The 14,851-nt window shown below is 31.4% G+C and overlaps 1 protein-coding gene across 2 annotated transcripts in view; it reads right to left on the reverse strand.

Annotated features, from left to right (window-relative positions):
* Positions 1-14,851, reverse strand: part of LOC145284796 (uncharacterized) — a 279,090-nt gene that overhangs the window by 149,507 nt on the left and 114,732 nt on the right. Inside the window, exon 2 of one of the 2 annotated variants that reach the window (XM_080133762.1) lies at positions 14,560-14,595. The exons of the other annotated variant lie outside the window; for it this stretch is intronic. Within the exon in view, the coding sequence (XP_079989888.1) occupies positions 14,560-14,595 (36 nt within the window). The remainder of the gene's footprint in view (positions 1-14,559; positions 14,596-14,851) is intronic. 2 annotated transcript variants of the gene reach the window in all.

The following is a 14,851-nucleotide window of genomic DNA, read 5'->3' on the forward strand; positions in this document are numbered from 1 at the left end:
AATTAGGCACAAGGCCAATTTTTAATGTGAGGAGTGAAGGGGAGGGGGAAGGGAAAAGGGGGACCAGCTCCCGAGAGGTGGGAAATGGGAGCTGGTTAAAGGGCAGACATGTGGGGTTGCCCCCACATCTGGTCTTTGCTAGTCATAGCTAGTCATAGCTTGCAGTATCTGCCGGAACAGATGGTATTTATTTGCTCCCCCACCGAGCAACTTAGGCACAAGGCCGATTTTTAAAGTGAGGAGTGAAGGGGAAATGGGGACCAACTCCCCGGGGAGTAGGGGAGCTGGATAGTGACAATTGGTATGAAGGGTTGCCCCTACATTGACCAAGGTCTTATATGTGGAGTTGCCCCCACATATGGTCTTTGCTTGCAGTATCTGCCGGAACAGATGGTATTTATTTGCTCCCCCACCGAGCAAATTAGGCACAAGGCCGATTTTTAATGTGAGGAGTGAAGGGAGGGGGAATGGAAAAAAGGAGACCAGCTCCCGAGAGGTGGGAAATGGGAGCTGGTTAATGGTCAGGCATGTGGGGTTGCCCCCACATCCGGTCTTTGCTAGTCATAGCCAGTCATAGCTTGCAGTATCTGCCGGAACAGATACTACACTTTGATCTTCTCTCGAAGGCCACAATATATGTTGTTTAAAACTTCGGATGAGTACCAAATTTCGAAATATAACAATTGTTCCCGTTTACAAGTTGAACCGTGAGAATTTAAGAAGTTACTCAGGCCAAAGTGTGTGGAAATATTAAAGATGAGTATCAAAGTTGGAATAATTCACATAATGACAATCAAATAAAATATGTGTTTTTAGCTTGATTTAATTTGTGAAGTGGATATTTCTTTAAACATCAGTATTACTATTGCTAACTTGCATAGAGTATTAGAGCAATGTTATAATAGAGGCGTCGAAGGCATCGACATCATATTATTTGATGGAAAATAAGAAACAAGCTATGTTTATATGGCGACACAACAATGTAAACAACTGTTTCTGAATTGCCCTCTACTACTCAAAGAAGCTCCTATACAAGCGACAATAGAGAATGACGTTTCAAAAGCTGTATTCTAATTTCAGTATAGCCTGGGTGTGCTCGCCTCATAAGCATTACCACGAGAAAGTAATTAATATAAATTTTCGTAGTGGGTCCCATTACAAGACAACTGCTATTGTTGAGAGTCCTTAACAATAAGGAGAAGAAATCGTTATTTGGGCATACCACCATCCCATAAAGGTTAATTCGCCGGAAAAATCGTCAAGACTTTCAGGGAAAAATAGAACATGTTACAAAAATAACGATATATGCATGGTTAGTATTCAGGAATGTTATTAACTTCTCGTTTAAACTTTGATTAAAAAGTGTTGACACTAAGATTTATTGACATGCTCAAAAGGTCAGACGGCGAAACATTTATGTATAAATGCCACCCATCCCCCCCAAAAAAACTAAACGATTTTCAAGCAAGCTGTACTAAAGTTTTGTTCTCTAAGAAAAATCTAAAATTGTAGGATACATCCTTTTTAATGATTAAGAAATTATCACTAGTCGTCATGTTTTTCAAGTATGAATAATGAAATAAGGAAACGCATCTATAAATAAAATAAAGTAATCATATGAAGAAATGCACGAGAGAAAGATAAAGTTTTCGTATTGTTGTGATATTAATAGGAATAATGTTATACTGTAGTTCTTTTCATCTTAGCGACTTTATAGATGCTGAATAAATTGTGCAGCTATTCAGATTGATATACGTAGATTTATCTCATAGTAAAAAATAAGAATATGCTTAGTTATAATTACACAGCTCCTAATGCTAAACACACACATATATACATATATATATATACATATATATGCATATATATATATATATATATATATATATATATATATATATAGCGAAAATGGAAATTAGTAAAAACCTGTAGGGAGTGCTCAATACTATTGCAGAGCAATATAAATATATATCTTTACCGATTAATCTGCTTAGTTACACATGTTTAAGTCACAGAATCTTATCATTGATCCAATAACTTTTTTTTAAGATTTTACTATTTCTGTAAAGTCTGATGAAGTTATTGGAGCTTTCATACGATCCTGTAACCGCAACATTTGTAACAAAGCAGATAAAATGGTAATATATATATATATATATATATATATATATATATATATATATATATATATATATAAGGTTGAGAAGACAGATCTTGAATTTAATTATTATTTCAAAGGATGCATTTTAAAATAAGTATTCATCATAATAGCTTTACTTTATACATAATTTTAAAGGACGTGATCTGCTCTTACTGGTCGTGTAAATTACAATAGGTTTGAAGCAGTAATATATTTTTTACAGTACATTTAATACAAGATGCAAAATAGCAATGTTCTTTCTACAATTCTAACTAAGCTGCTGAAAAAGCTCGCGCTATCAACGAAACATTTGATCCAAAAAGCATTACTGAACGCAGAGTACAATAGCCATTTAAGTAATTTAGTCGTGGCAATATGAGTCCTGAAGGTATTAAGCGAAGTGGTCGGCAAGCGGACCTTGACAACCATCAATTAAGAGCCAAATTACGCACAACTGTTCGAGAACTTACCTCTGAATTACACCTAATGTATACGATGAGTTTCAACAACTTGGTAGAGATTGGAAAGACAAAAAACTTGATAAATAGGTACACCACAAATTAAACGACTACCAAAAGAAACTTTGGTATGGGTTTTAATCTACCCCCTTCTTAAAGCAACAGAGACGACCGGTTATCCGACTTGGTTGTTACTTGCGATGAAAAGTTGGTTCTTTCCGAAAACAGGCAACGCTAAGCAGAGTTGTTAGACGCTAACAAAGCCCTACGAAACTTCCTGAAGCCCAAGTGGAACCAATAGAAGATCATTTCGACTGTTTGATAGTCTGCGGATGGTTATATCCATTATAGTGACTTTTTAATGCAAGCGAATCTATTACTTCCAGAACACCCAGAATAGTCACCAGAAAAGGCCAAGTTCTCCACAAAAATGACCGATCGCACGTTGCAATACTAACCTTGCAGCAGTTGAAATAATTGGACTAGTTAATACTGCCTCATCCGCCATATTCTTCACCTCTCCCCAACCAACTAACTCTTTTTAAGCAACTCAACAACTTTTTTGAGAAATGCTTAAGCGATATCAAAAACGCTTTCAACAACTTCATCTTTCCAGAACACAGAATGTTTATGCTAGTGGAATAAATATAATTGTTTGCTGTTGGCAAACGTGTGCTGATTTTTATGGTGCATATTTCGGTCAATAAATTCTTGTTTAAACCGAGATAAGTTCATTTCAATTTAAAAGTATAAAAACAGCAAGAACTTTCTTGCCAACCCGATATATTGTCTTCAAATGTAACATATTTGTTTGAATCATCTTCGTTAGTGCTTCAGGCAAACTGAAGAAGTGTCACATTTCGAATTCGCAGGAGAATAGAATGAAACATTTCAATAGAATTCGAAATGATCGCTCGTCAGATATAGGCTGTATGCTGTAGTGTTACAACTGATAGGATAAATATAGTGATGTTAATTATCTAAACACACGCAAACACCCCCCACACACATATATATATATATATATATATATATATATATATATATATATATATTTCTGTAGAAATGTATTTTCTTATAATATATACCAATCCTTATTAAAAAAAAGCTCAATGTACTGACAGTGCAATATAGAGAATAAATGACAAAAAACTATATTCCAAAATCGACGATGATGACCATCTTATGATTTATTCTTTTAATTCAGTTGACATTTACAATTCTTGACAGTATCTGTTTCATTGCGCCAAATCAATCCCTTAATTATTATAAAAATCAGTGAATCTATTTTGCCCTTAATTCATCAGACGAAATAACAACAATGAATCCGTCATGTATATATATATATATATATATATATATATATATATATATATATATTAAGTAAAAATATATTATTATCTTGAAATTGGAAACGTTTTGAAATACTAAAAGTTATACTCCTATAAATTCATTTTTTTTTCGTATGTATTGATTTCATCTTTAAACCCCTCTTTTCTATCTATTTAAAAAGAAAATACAACCTTTCCATATATGGGTTGTGGAATTGCATTAACTAGCAAAAATTTAGCCTATTTGCATATTCTTTTAAACATTAATTTTAATTAATTCACTATTAATTTATTCGGTTTTCTCATGGGATGATCCTCTTTAGTTAACTCTTACGTGTAATTATATTAATGCAGATATTCTACATAATTTATACTTAATTTTTTTTTTTACATAAGCATCACAACGCCAAGAGGGCCCTGAAGGATAAGGGTTAAAGAGTGTACAGTAGAAATTGGACAATATAGTAATCATTAGTAATGAAAATTCGGTAAAGTTGATAACTTATATGGAACGGCTCATCAAGAAATTATTTACGTTAGACTTGAACACAACCATATTGTAGTCAGCCGGAAAGCAGGAAAACGGAAGACAATTCCACAGGCGTGCAGTTCTAAGAAAGAAGCTTTGTTCATGGAATCAACCTTTAGGTTTAGGCACAGGTAACGAGTGGGGGGGAATTATTGATAGTGTTTTCAGCTAGACGAGTGTTTCTTGTGAAAGTTTGGCGAGGGGGACCATAGACTGAAGCTCAGTCGAACACTTTCCATGAAAATAACGATACATCAGAAACAAACTCGCAACATCTCTTCTGTGAGATAGAGGTTGCAGGGAAAAGAAAAGGACATCTCCTACGAGGATACGAAGTCTATTTTGAACTCTATCAAGGCAGGACAAGTCCTTTCTAGCAGCTACTGCCCAGATGTGGCAACAGTATTCCATCCTTGGACGTACCTGGCTCTTATATAGGTAGAAAATTGCAACAGCAGTGAGATATCTACCGGATCGATAGAAAGATCCCACCATTTACCAGCAGCCTTGGCAACAGATTTGATGTACGTGCTCCATTTAAGATCAGGAGTACTGGTCAAGCTCAGAAGCTTGTAAAAACTTGAGGCCTCCTGAAGACGAGATCCATTCATTTCAATCGATGCCAGATGTGGATCAGAATGTTGATGATGTAAAGAGAGAAGCTTGGTTTTAGATGCATTAAAAGTAACTAGCCACTCCTTTCCCCATTGTATTACGTGCTCAAGGTCAGAGAAGAGATAATTATTTCTATATATATATTTACGTATACGCACATATTTTTAACAAGTTTTTGGCCTACAGACAGGACACTGTATATATATATATAAGGTTTTTTAATCCATACAAAACTTTATATTTGGGTTTTACCCGAGAAATATCGGTGAAAAAGTGTGAAAATTTAAAAAAAATGAAAAAAATTATCAGGTGATGGTGGAACGCCGGCATTACGATTGGATAATGTTGTAGCTATTAATTCACGTTTTAAATGTTAGCTTTGCTTTAGAAATGTCTTCATAACCTAGTCATGTACTACAGAGCCAAAAAGAAATTGTGAGCTGAGCAGTTTGGTTTCGATTCTCGGTGGTGGCGCACAAGTCTTTTTTTTATTTTTTAATCATTACAACGTATTGCCTCTAATCTATCTATCTATATATCGCTATAGTTATAAAAGTGACAGTGTATGTGTGTATGTGAGTGTCTGTGTATGTTTCCTATGCAACATCTCCGTCACTTTTCAATCTACCGACTCGAAATTTTATATACAGGTCAGTGATATTTTGTAAAATCTTTGTAATCCGTTGTCAGCCAGAAATTTGGCTGTGAAGGGGTAAACGTTCAAGGATTTCACCTTGGAGAACTCTACCAACCTCCTCCGAGAATTTTGCGTCTAAACACTTGAGATTTTAGATATAGGTTCCTTCGACATGGATCTAACTGAATAACTTGATTTGAGTTCAAAACAATAAATGTTAAGGGACCATAATAGTGGTCAAAGTTAAAAAATTGACCGCTTTTTTTGGCTCAATATACACCTCCAAACACACCGGGGCAACGCCGTGCAAAATGCTAGTAATCAATATAACATCCATTTAACATCCAGGGATTAATGCTTGTTCATGAATATAATTTCATCGCACTAAAGCAGAAAGCAGCATTCGACAAATTGAATTATTTGAATGTGATTGATCCATTAATATTGCTTACGTAACTTTATTTTAATTATATCTTTCATCTTAGTTGATTATATTCTTTTTCATTATATTTATTCGCCAAATATCGGTATGAATGAAAATGCCTTTGGCTTGGTGAATTTATGGAAATCTCAGTTCAATTTTGATGTTATTAATTAATTTTCGAAAATGATCTGTAATTGGATGTGCCCGGCTATTTTTTCTTCACTGCAAATCACTGACGTGATGTTTTTAGTTATAGTCGTTTTTACTTACAAATATTGTAATTATGTGTGCGCGTCACAATATTCTCTGCTTCCGTTCATCCAATTAGTCTGTCTCGTTGGTCTAAATGTCTCCAATTATTCGCTGTTTTAATACCTTATTGTAGTAAAGCTACCGATTCCAGTATCTGCTTTCCAAGAACAACAGGTCGTGGATATAACCTTAAACTGTATCCGATGCTGCTTGTAGGCTTTGGGGAGTGTTGGGTCACCCTTTATTGTCATTGCTCCTAGGTCCACTCTGACCCGGATTGGTAGTGCCTGTTAGGGTGCCAACTATGGGTTTAATAGAAACTGACTTGAAAAATATTCTATCAAAAAAAAAAGTTCTCCCAAACCACTGGATACGGAATTAAATAATCTGAAAAGGGTTGATATGCCTAAAAAAACAACTAACCAACTAACCAAGAACAACACAATTGTGGGACTCTCTTCAAGCTTACTGTTTTCCTTCCACCTAATGAGTTAGTATTGTGTGGATTTAAGTATGTAGGCATCGAATGTCTTCGAAATAATCATCTTTTTCTCTTAGTAGATCATTAAATCAAGTAACCTTATCTTGAATGATTTCCATGAAAATACTTTCATTATATTCAGAAATCAGTATCATTTTTTCCTTTGACATCTACATTATACCAATCAAACTCAGAGCCACTTGTTTCATCTACGTAAAAATATATATGCGGATGGGACACATTAATACAATGACTCTACCATATTCTTGCTAAACAGACGGGCGGGACTATATGAAATTAAAACTGGAACTTAAAAAAAAAGGAATTGAAAAGTTGCATTCAGATGTCAGCATAGGATGGGTGTGCTAGCAGTGTAACAATAACCCTGAGAAAATCATGAAGATATGTGGTTTTACTAGGTCGCATTTCAAGATGTCTGTTTACGAAGAAAATACGGCGTGGTTAATGAGAGCATGTCCTACCCACATCCTATAATTCCCAATTCGACAAAATTGCAGATAAAATCTTTGGTATGAAATTACTAAGTAAGCTGCAAGCATCGGTTTACGTTCCATATATTAGTTCTAAACAGTGGTGCACGCTATAACTTAAACACTTAACAAAATACAGCGAAATAAATATATTCAAAAATATACATTTTTATTAAGATAACTAGTGTGCATAGTCTAATGATTTTTTTTTAAATAATATTTAGCGTATGTGTTTTTTGTGATAGTTAATTTTTACACCTATTTAATTTCTTGCTTTATAGCATTTTTTGCCATTACATTATGGACACCCTAGGGAGATTTATTCTGATGAAATACTAAACATTCATGAATTTTATAAGGCTTGAGACATACCAAGAGACTATCTAACCCCACTTTAATAAAACTTTAAAATGTTTACATTTTCGTTTTCTATATAAGACATTATAAATCGTGATAATAATAATTAGTAGGAAATCTGTCTGGAAAATATATATACGAAATATATACTAATATGCTTTATACATATATACTTATACTGGTGTTGTGTCTGACTATTGAATTGGCAACCTAGGAAATTTATTCGGATACACAGGAAAAGAAGGTCATTTATTATTAATTTCTATTAATGAGTTTTCAAGAATACGGGAATCCCGATTGATTTACGTTATTACAATTCATAATAAGTTTTAGCATTCTATCTAAAATATGGTCGGTATATAGATGTTTTACCGTTTTATCTAATTGTGAACGTTGGGTTGGCAGCACTAAGTTATATTTGTTAATCCCGAATCCCAGATTATCTTCCTAAGACTTGATTTATTTTCATTTATTTTTCTCTTGTCTGCTTGTAGTATGATCTGTATGCCGATATGAATGTATCGGAGAGGACGTCGATATTATAAAACGTTTCTGAGATTAGTATTAACATATATTAAACACGCAAATAAAGATCTAATGTGTGTTTAATTTGAATTCAATTATATGCTCGTAAATAGAAGCGTTCAAAAACGTTGCACTATAAGTTTAATATAAGAAATACGTCTAGAATCTTCTACTAGTTATAATGAAGGTGAATTGGGATACCCTTTTTTAAGTTCAGCTGAAGGACGAGAGAATCAAATTTAAACTAAACGTTTATGTCTTTAAAGCTTGTTTAATGAATTAGCTTCAAATAAACCTATTGTTATAAATCAAAACTTAAAGCAGGTAGAGGCTGGGATAACCCAAGTGATGACATCTGCAAGTATTGTTTAAAATAAAGTATATCATTTATTCATAAAGGCACAAAAGAAATGAGAGACTATAGGTTAAGTATTAAGTCGTTGAGAATTGCAGATTTTATATTAGAATCCCGTTTATTAAACAAAAAAAAAAAGAAACGGTGAGAGGCATTTGGAGTACTGAGATTTACCAGATGTAAATGTATCATAACTTTTACTCGATTTCCAAGACAACTGTTGAGCCACTTACCATTGATGAAATTATAATTATTTAATAGAAATTAGAAAAATAATTAATGAACGAAAATTGACAATAATGCGGATTACCTGCCGAAAATCGGCGAACATCTTTTTTGGAAAAGTTTACTTCAGCAATATTGCAAGCTAAGTGAAAACACCAACTATTCGTAATAATTATAAATGTTATTTGATTCTTGTGAAAGCTCTAGCGTCCGTCCTTTCTAAACGATCCTAGTATACTTTCTTATACATCATTGTATTTCGCTCTGTCCTTTTCCTTTCTACTACTATACTAGATAGACTTGCCCCTCTCCTCTTACTCCCCGCCTCACTCTTGTTTATATGGAATATACATTTTATGAAAAAATATGTTTAGGGAGCAACCCACCAATGATTATTAATACACGCTATATGTGCTATATGTGGTACCTTATACTATCGTGTTTTATGTAAACAGAATATATTTTTTATTAAATTAAACCCCCAAAAAGGGCACAGTGTAACTTTTATGCAGGAAGGGGGCTAATGTCGTTTGAGGACCAATATAAAGAAGATTATGAATCAGAGAACATGAATAGTTCCGGTCGCTCATCATGTCGAATAAAGTAATTATTCGTATTATCAAAACGAAACATAAAAGTTACAATCTAAAATACGTGTTGTATAAATTAACTGCAATACGTGTTATTTGTACTTTTAATATGGATAGTTGCATGTAAATTGCTGTTGGAATAAGTTGTAAAAATGACCAATCTGAATCTTACTTTCACTTATAGTTTACGGTGATTATTCGTAGATTCCTTCGCTTTGTTCAATTATATCCGCGTCTATGATATGTGTCAATTCATTAAACGTTGGAGGAGATATTACTACTAATAGATTTTGTAAACTCAGTCATGTTTAGAGATCATAACATCATGTATTTGCTAGTTTGGTATGTGCCATGTTTTATTTTATTAAATTATTAATCCTCTAATTATTATTTATGCATGTACATATGTAGATAATTGTCTGTACTCATGCACAAATAAATTAATGAGAGTATAGGTTAAGTTTATATTTTTTATACATTGGGTGCAACAGGACATAAAAACTGTGTTATCTAGCAAAAGAGTATCCTATTTATTGTGTATTTATAACTATAGATTGATATCCATGTCAAATGCCTATTTTGACAAGTACATAATGTATGTATATATATATATGTATGTATGTATGTATGTATATATATATATGTATGTATGTATGTATATGTATGTATGTATATATATGCATGTATGTATATATATGTATGTATGTATATGTATATGTGTATATATGTATGTATATATGTATATATATGTATGTGTGTATACATATGTATATATGTATATATATATGTATATGTATATATATATATATATATATACACACTTGCAAAAGTACCCGTCGTTTACTATCTGACAGCTACATTCACTTGATCTTTAATCTGTGACTTATTTCATTATATACATACAAGCAAAAGTACCCGTCGTTGACTGGGGTCAAAAACAGCCTATAGAAAATGGACTCTGAATTATGAAAGTATAATAGGTTATGAAAAGGAAGGGTTTACAGAGATAGCTTCGAATTTGGGGGTATCAAAACCAAAGCAAAATATGATGAAAGTAAAAATAAAATAGATCACCCTCATAATTTATTATATCATACCTGTTCACAGTAAAACACTTATCACAATATTCTGTGGATTTATATTAAAAAAAAACCTGTTAAACTTTGTCATATATTTCCATTCTATGGAGGTAAGGTGCGAAGGAACACCTCATAATTTTATTATACCATATTTCTTCAAACTGAAGACTAATTATGCGAGTATACTTACGCAGATAGATATGAAAAGTCTTTAGTAAAGTTTGTGCCTATTTCCATTCTATGGAGGGCAGGCGCGAATGAAGCCCCCACAATTTTATTATACCATCCCTATTTAAGTTAAAACATACTCATCAAATATCATTATGTACATCTATATCAAAAACACTTGTAAACGTTTTTTTTTTAAATATTTTTAATTTTTTCATCTACTTTGTTGACTAGGCACGTACGATGACACCACCATTTTAATAAATCATTATTATGCCAGATCAAACATACCCATTCCTGTGTCTATACGTTTCTATCATTATATGTGAGCAGATCTATAATAGTCAACCATATAGGAGCCTATTCGTGGCCACAAATCCACACAGACGTTCAGCTTTATATTATAGATATGTGTGTATGTGTATATATATATTATATTATATATGTGTGTATGCATATATATATATATATATATATATATATATATATATATAGGTAATAATGAGCTAAATATAGAACATTTACCTTCCTGATTATATATATATATATATATATATATATTTATATATATATATATATATATATATATATATATATATATATATATATATATATTTGCCCTTTTTGGGGAAAAGAATTCCAACAAACTGCTCGATTACAAATACAACACCTTTTTTCGATATAACAGCGTAATATTTATGTACAGAAGGTCAGAAAAACATCGGCACAAAGATTTCAAGCCTTACATAAGGGCGACCAGTTAATTGTAAATCGTTAATAATTTTAGGCTCTCGTTAACCATGTTGTTTCTGTTTGAGGAAAAGCAGGATCGCATTTATTGTTTGTAACGATGTTCATTTTATTTAACTATAGCGTATTCCTTTCTCTGTAGATTTTATTTTAATTTAATATCAATTTTCTATTTTTAAAAAATACCTAATGTATATTTAGTAACTGATGTTCTTTCTTGTTACTATTCTGCACGGTTCCGCTCTGATTGATTTTTCTTGATTGCTTCAAGGGAGGTAATTTATCTATCTTATTGACTCTTTAATCTTTGTCCTTTTTTATTTTAGTTAAGAGGAATAATTTTTTATTCTTTGTTTTCCTTATTATATTATATTATATTTTTTATTTTTTTAATTTCATACGCTTTAATATATGTATCTTTTTTATTTTATTATATATTTTTCCGCTTATATTTTGATTAGTTAATCAGTATCTACTATGCCGTTATTTCATTTTATCTTTGGTTACTATGTATCTGGTATCAAGTTCTAAGAGATATAATATAAGCTATTTAATTTCCAGGTGTTTGATTTTTTATGGCATTCTTTGATATAGCCATTTGAATATTTTTATATTTACAATAGCCTAAATATTTATTTTCACTTTTACTAAAGTATTTTATGCGTTAAATTGGCAGCATTTAGAATGCTCTTCAAGCCCAACGTAAGGAAGGTCAGTTAATAATAAATTGTAAATAATGTTAGGCTCTAGTAAGCCATGTTGTTCTCTGTTTGAGGAAAGAGCTGGACAACATGTATTGTTTATCATTATGTTTTTATTCAACTATAGCTTATCCAAATTCTGTATATTTTCTTTAATTATAATATTCATTTTTTTAATGTATTTTAGTACATTCATATTCCCCTATTCTGTTTCTAATTGACATTGTTTTTATTAATCAATCGGTATCTCAATACCTCCTAATAAACTGGGAGGACCAAACAACAAACGGGGCCCTACCTAAAGGGATTTCTTCAAGAATAATCTTAATGCAGTCAATTTAACGCAAAAAATAATGAATTTAGTTTAGTAATAGTGAAAATAGACATGAAGACTATTGTTAACATAAAAATACTTTAAAGAATACCATATACCCCAAAATATTTAGATATACAAAAATCAAACAAAAATAAAAAGACCTAGAAATTAAATAGCTTATAAGAGCCATTAGAACCTGATACCAGATACATAGTTACCAAAGATAAAATAAAATTACAGCACATGAGATACCGATTGATTAATCAAAATATCTGCTAATTAGTATTGACAATATGCATTTACTAAAAATACATTAAATACAGTAAATAAAAAAATAAAAAAATAAAAAAAATTATATTAGATTAAAATAAAATAAAATATACAGAAATAGGCATAAGCGATAGTTAAATAAAAATGAATATCATCATAAAGAATACATGCGGCCCCGCTCTTTCCTCAAACAGAAAACTACATGACTGACGAGAGCCTAACATTATTTACAATTTACCATTAACTGCCCCCCCTTACGTTGGGCTTGAACAGCATTTTAAATGCAGCCAATTAAACGCATAAAATAATTTAGTAAATGCACCTTGTTGTACATCAAAAATATAATAGCCGTCCTATATACTAAAAATAATAGTAATTGTTGGTACAAAAATGAATAATAAGAAATGAAGAAATTGATAGCGATATATGGCCATATAGTACGTCGGAACCTTATCTGGATATAATGAGGGCCAACGATAAATTCAGATGCATGTTAATAGTTTTTTTGTCAGTGAACTTTACAGTCTTGTTTATACTGAATATGTAGCACAAAGTAATTAAAAATACTGATCACAATATATATATATATATATTTGATTAAATATATTAGCAATTTTTCAATACTAAATAATATATTATATTTGCTTGAAAATAAATGCAAATGGATTGAATTATAACAGATACATACGGTTTATTTAATACCACAAAATTATAGTTTACCTGTACTATTGATTCAGTTATATATGGTAAACAAAATATATTTCATCAAATCCTTTAATTCTTTAAACCTCTTTACACCCGCTGCGAAACAAAAGCTTATATATATATATATATATATATATATATATATATATATATATATATATATATATATATACATATATATATATATATACATATACATATACATATATATATATGTGTGTGTGGGTGGGTGTGGGTGTGGGTGTGTCTCAAAGTTAATTCAATTACAAACACCTGCGGAGGTTATATAACGCATATTACTACCCTTATTTTCCTATGATTTGGAATTATACTGACAAACTATAAAGAATATTTAACTCTAAATTTTCTTAATGTATGGTAATCCAGCTTAAGCAGGAGCAATATTGAAAAAGCATATACACACCATAATCTACCCTATGTATTAAATGCATGGTTTAATTCAAATTTGCATAACTATCTGGATTGTTAAATGAATGTCTTATTATAATATTTACAAAAAAATCTATTAATAATTAGATATATTTAATGCGATAATAATCACGAGTAGTTCAATTGCCTCTTAATTCTCAGAAAGTGCTATGAAATTGTAATCGTTGCATAGGCATTCATAAGCGTGGTAGATTTTTGCCTTTTATGAAGGAGGTTTATTGTGATCTTTGCGATATTTTTGGTAGATAAAACTACGTTTTTCTAGATTAAGTTAGCCAGGATTTGTTATTGCCTTGCATAGACCAAATTAGAATTGCAGAAGTTCATGCATCGTGATTCTTAATAATGTTGCACCGGATAGCTTACTCATGTATATTTCATTGATAAAGGTTTGCTCCTGGTTAGCTAGTGTCTATCTTAATCGTATTAGATGTAACAATAAAATGAATATAAGGGCAGGCAGTGAAATCAGTAGTCGATCTTGAAATAGCATGTAATATAGTCTCCTTACTAAATTAGTAAAAAAAACCAGAGTGTTTTACTTCCATGTATATTAAATTAAATTCAAGGAAATTGTCATTATTTTACAAAAATAGCAGTTAAAACGAAGTTAGTGTGGATTAAATAATTTAATTTAAATTTTTTCGGTAGTTTTTTGTTATGAACGAATGTCAATTTAGTAAAGTTATATAAAACAAAAAATAACTTACCGATCGACCAAGCATTCATGTCTGCTTTCCAGCTACCTGGAAGATTGTACAACTTATGTCTTATATATTGAGAATTGTAAAAATTTATACACATCTATATATATTTATCTATATTCAGTTTTATAAACAGACACACACGGACACAGACACACACACACATAATCTTAAAAAGAATTAGCCAAAATATGAATATAAGTAAAGATTTCAAGATATCTTTTACGGGTGCCGAGGCTACGGGGCTGAGAATATGTCTGTCGACTATAAACACGATAGCTGTATTTTGATTCCCAGT

Source organism: Euprymna scolopes, chromosome 9, assembly GCF_053919585.1.
Source record: "Euprymna scolopes isolate OS-2025 chromosome 9, ASM5391958v1, whole genome shotgun sequence".
Classification (NCBI taxonomy): domain Eukaryota; kingdom Metazoa; phylum Mollusca; class Cephalopoda; order Sepiida; family Sepiolidae; genus Euprymna; species Euprymna scolopes.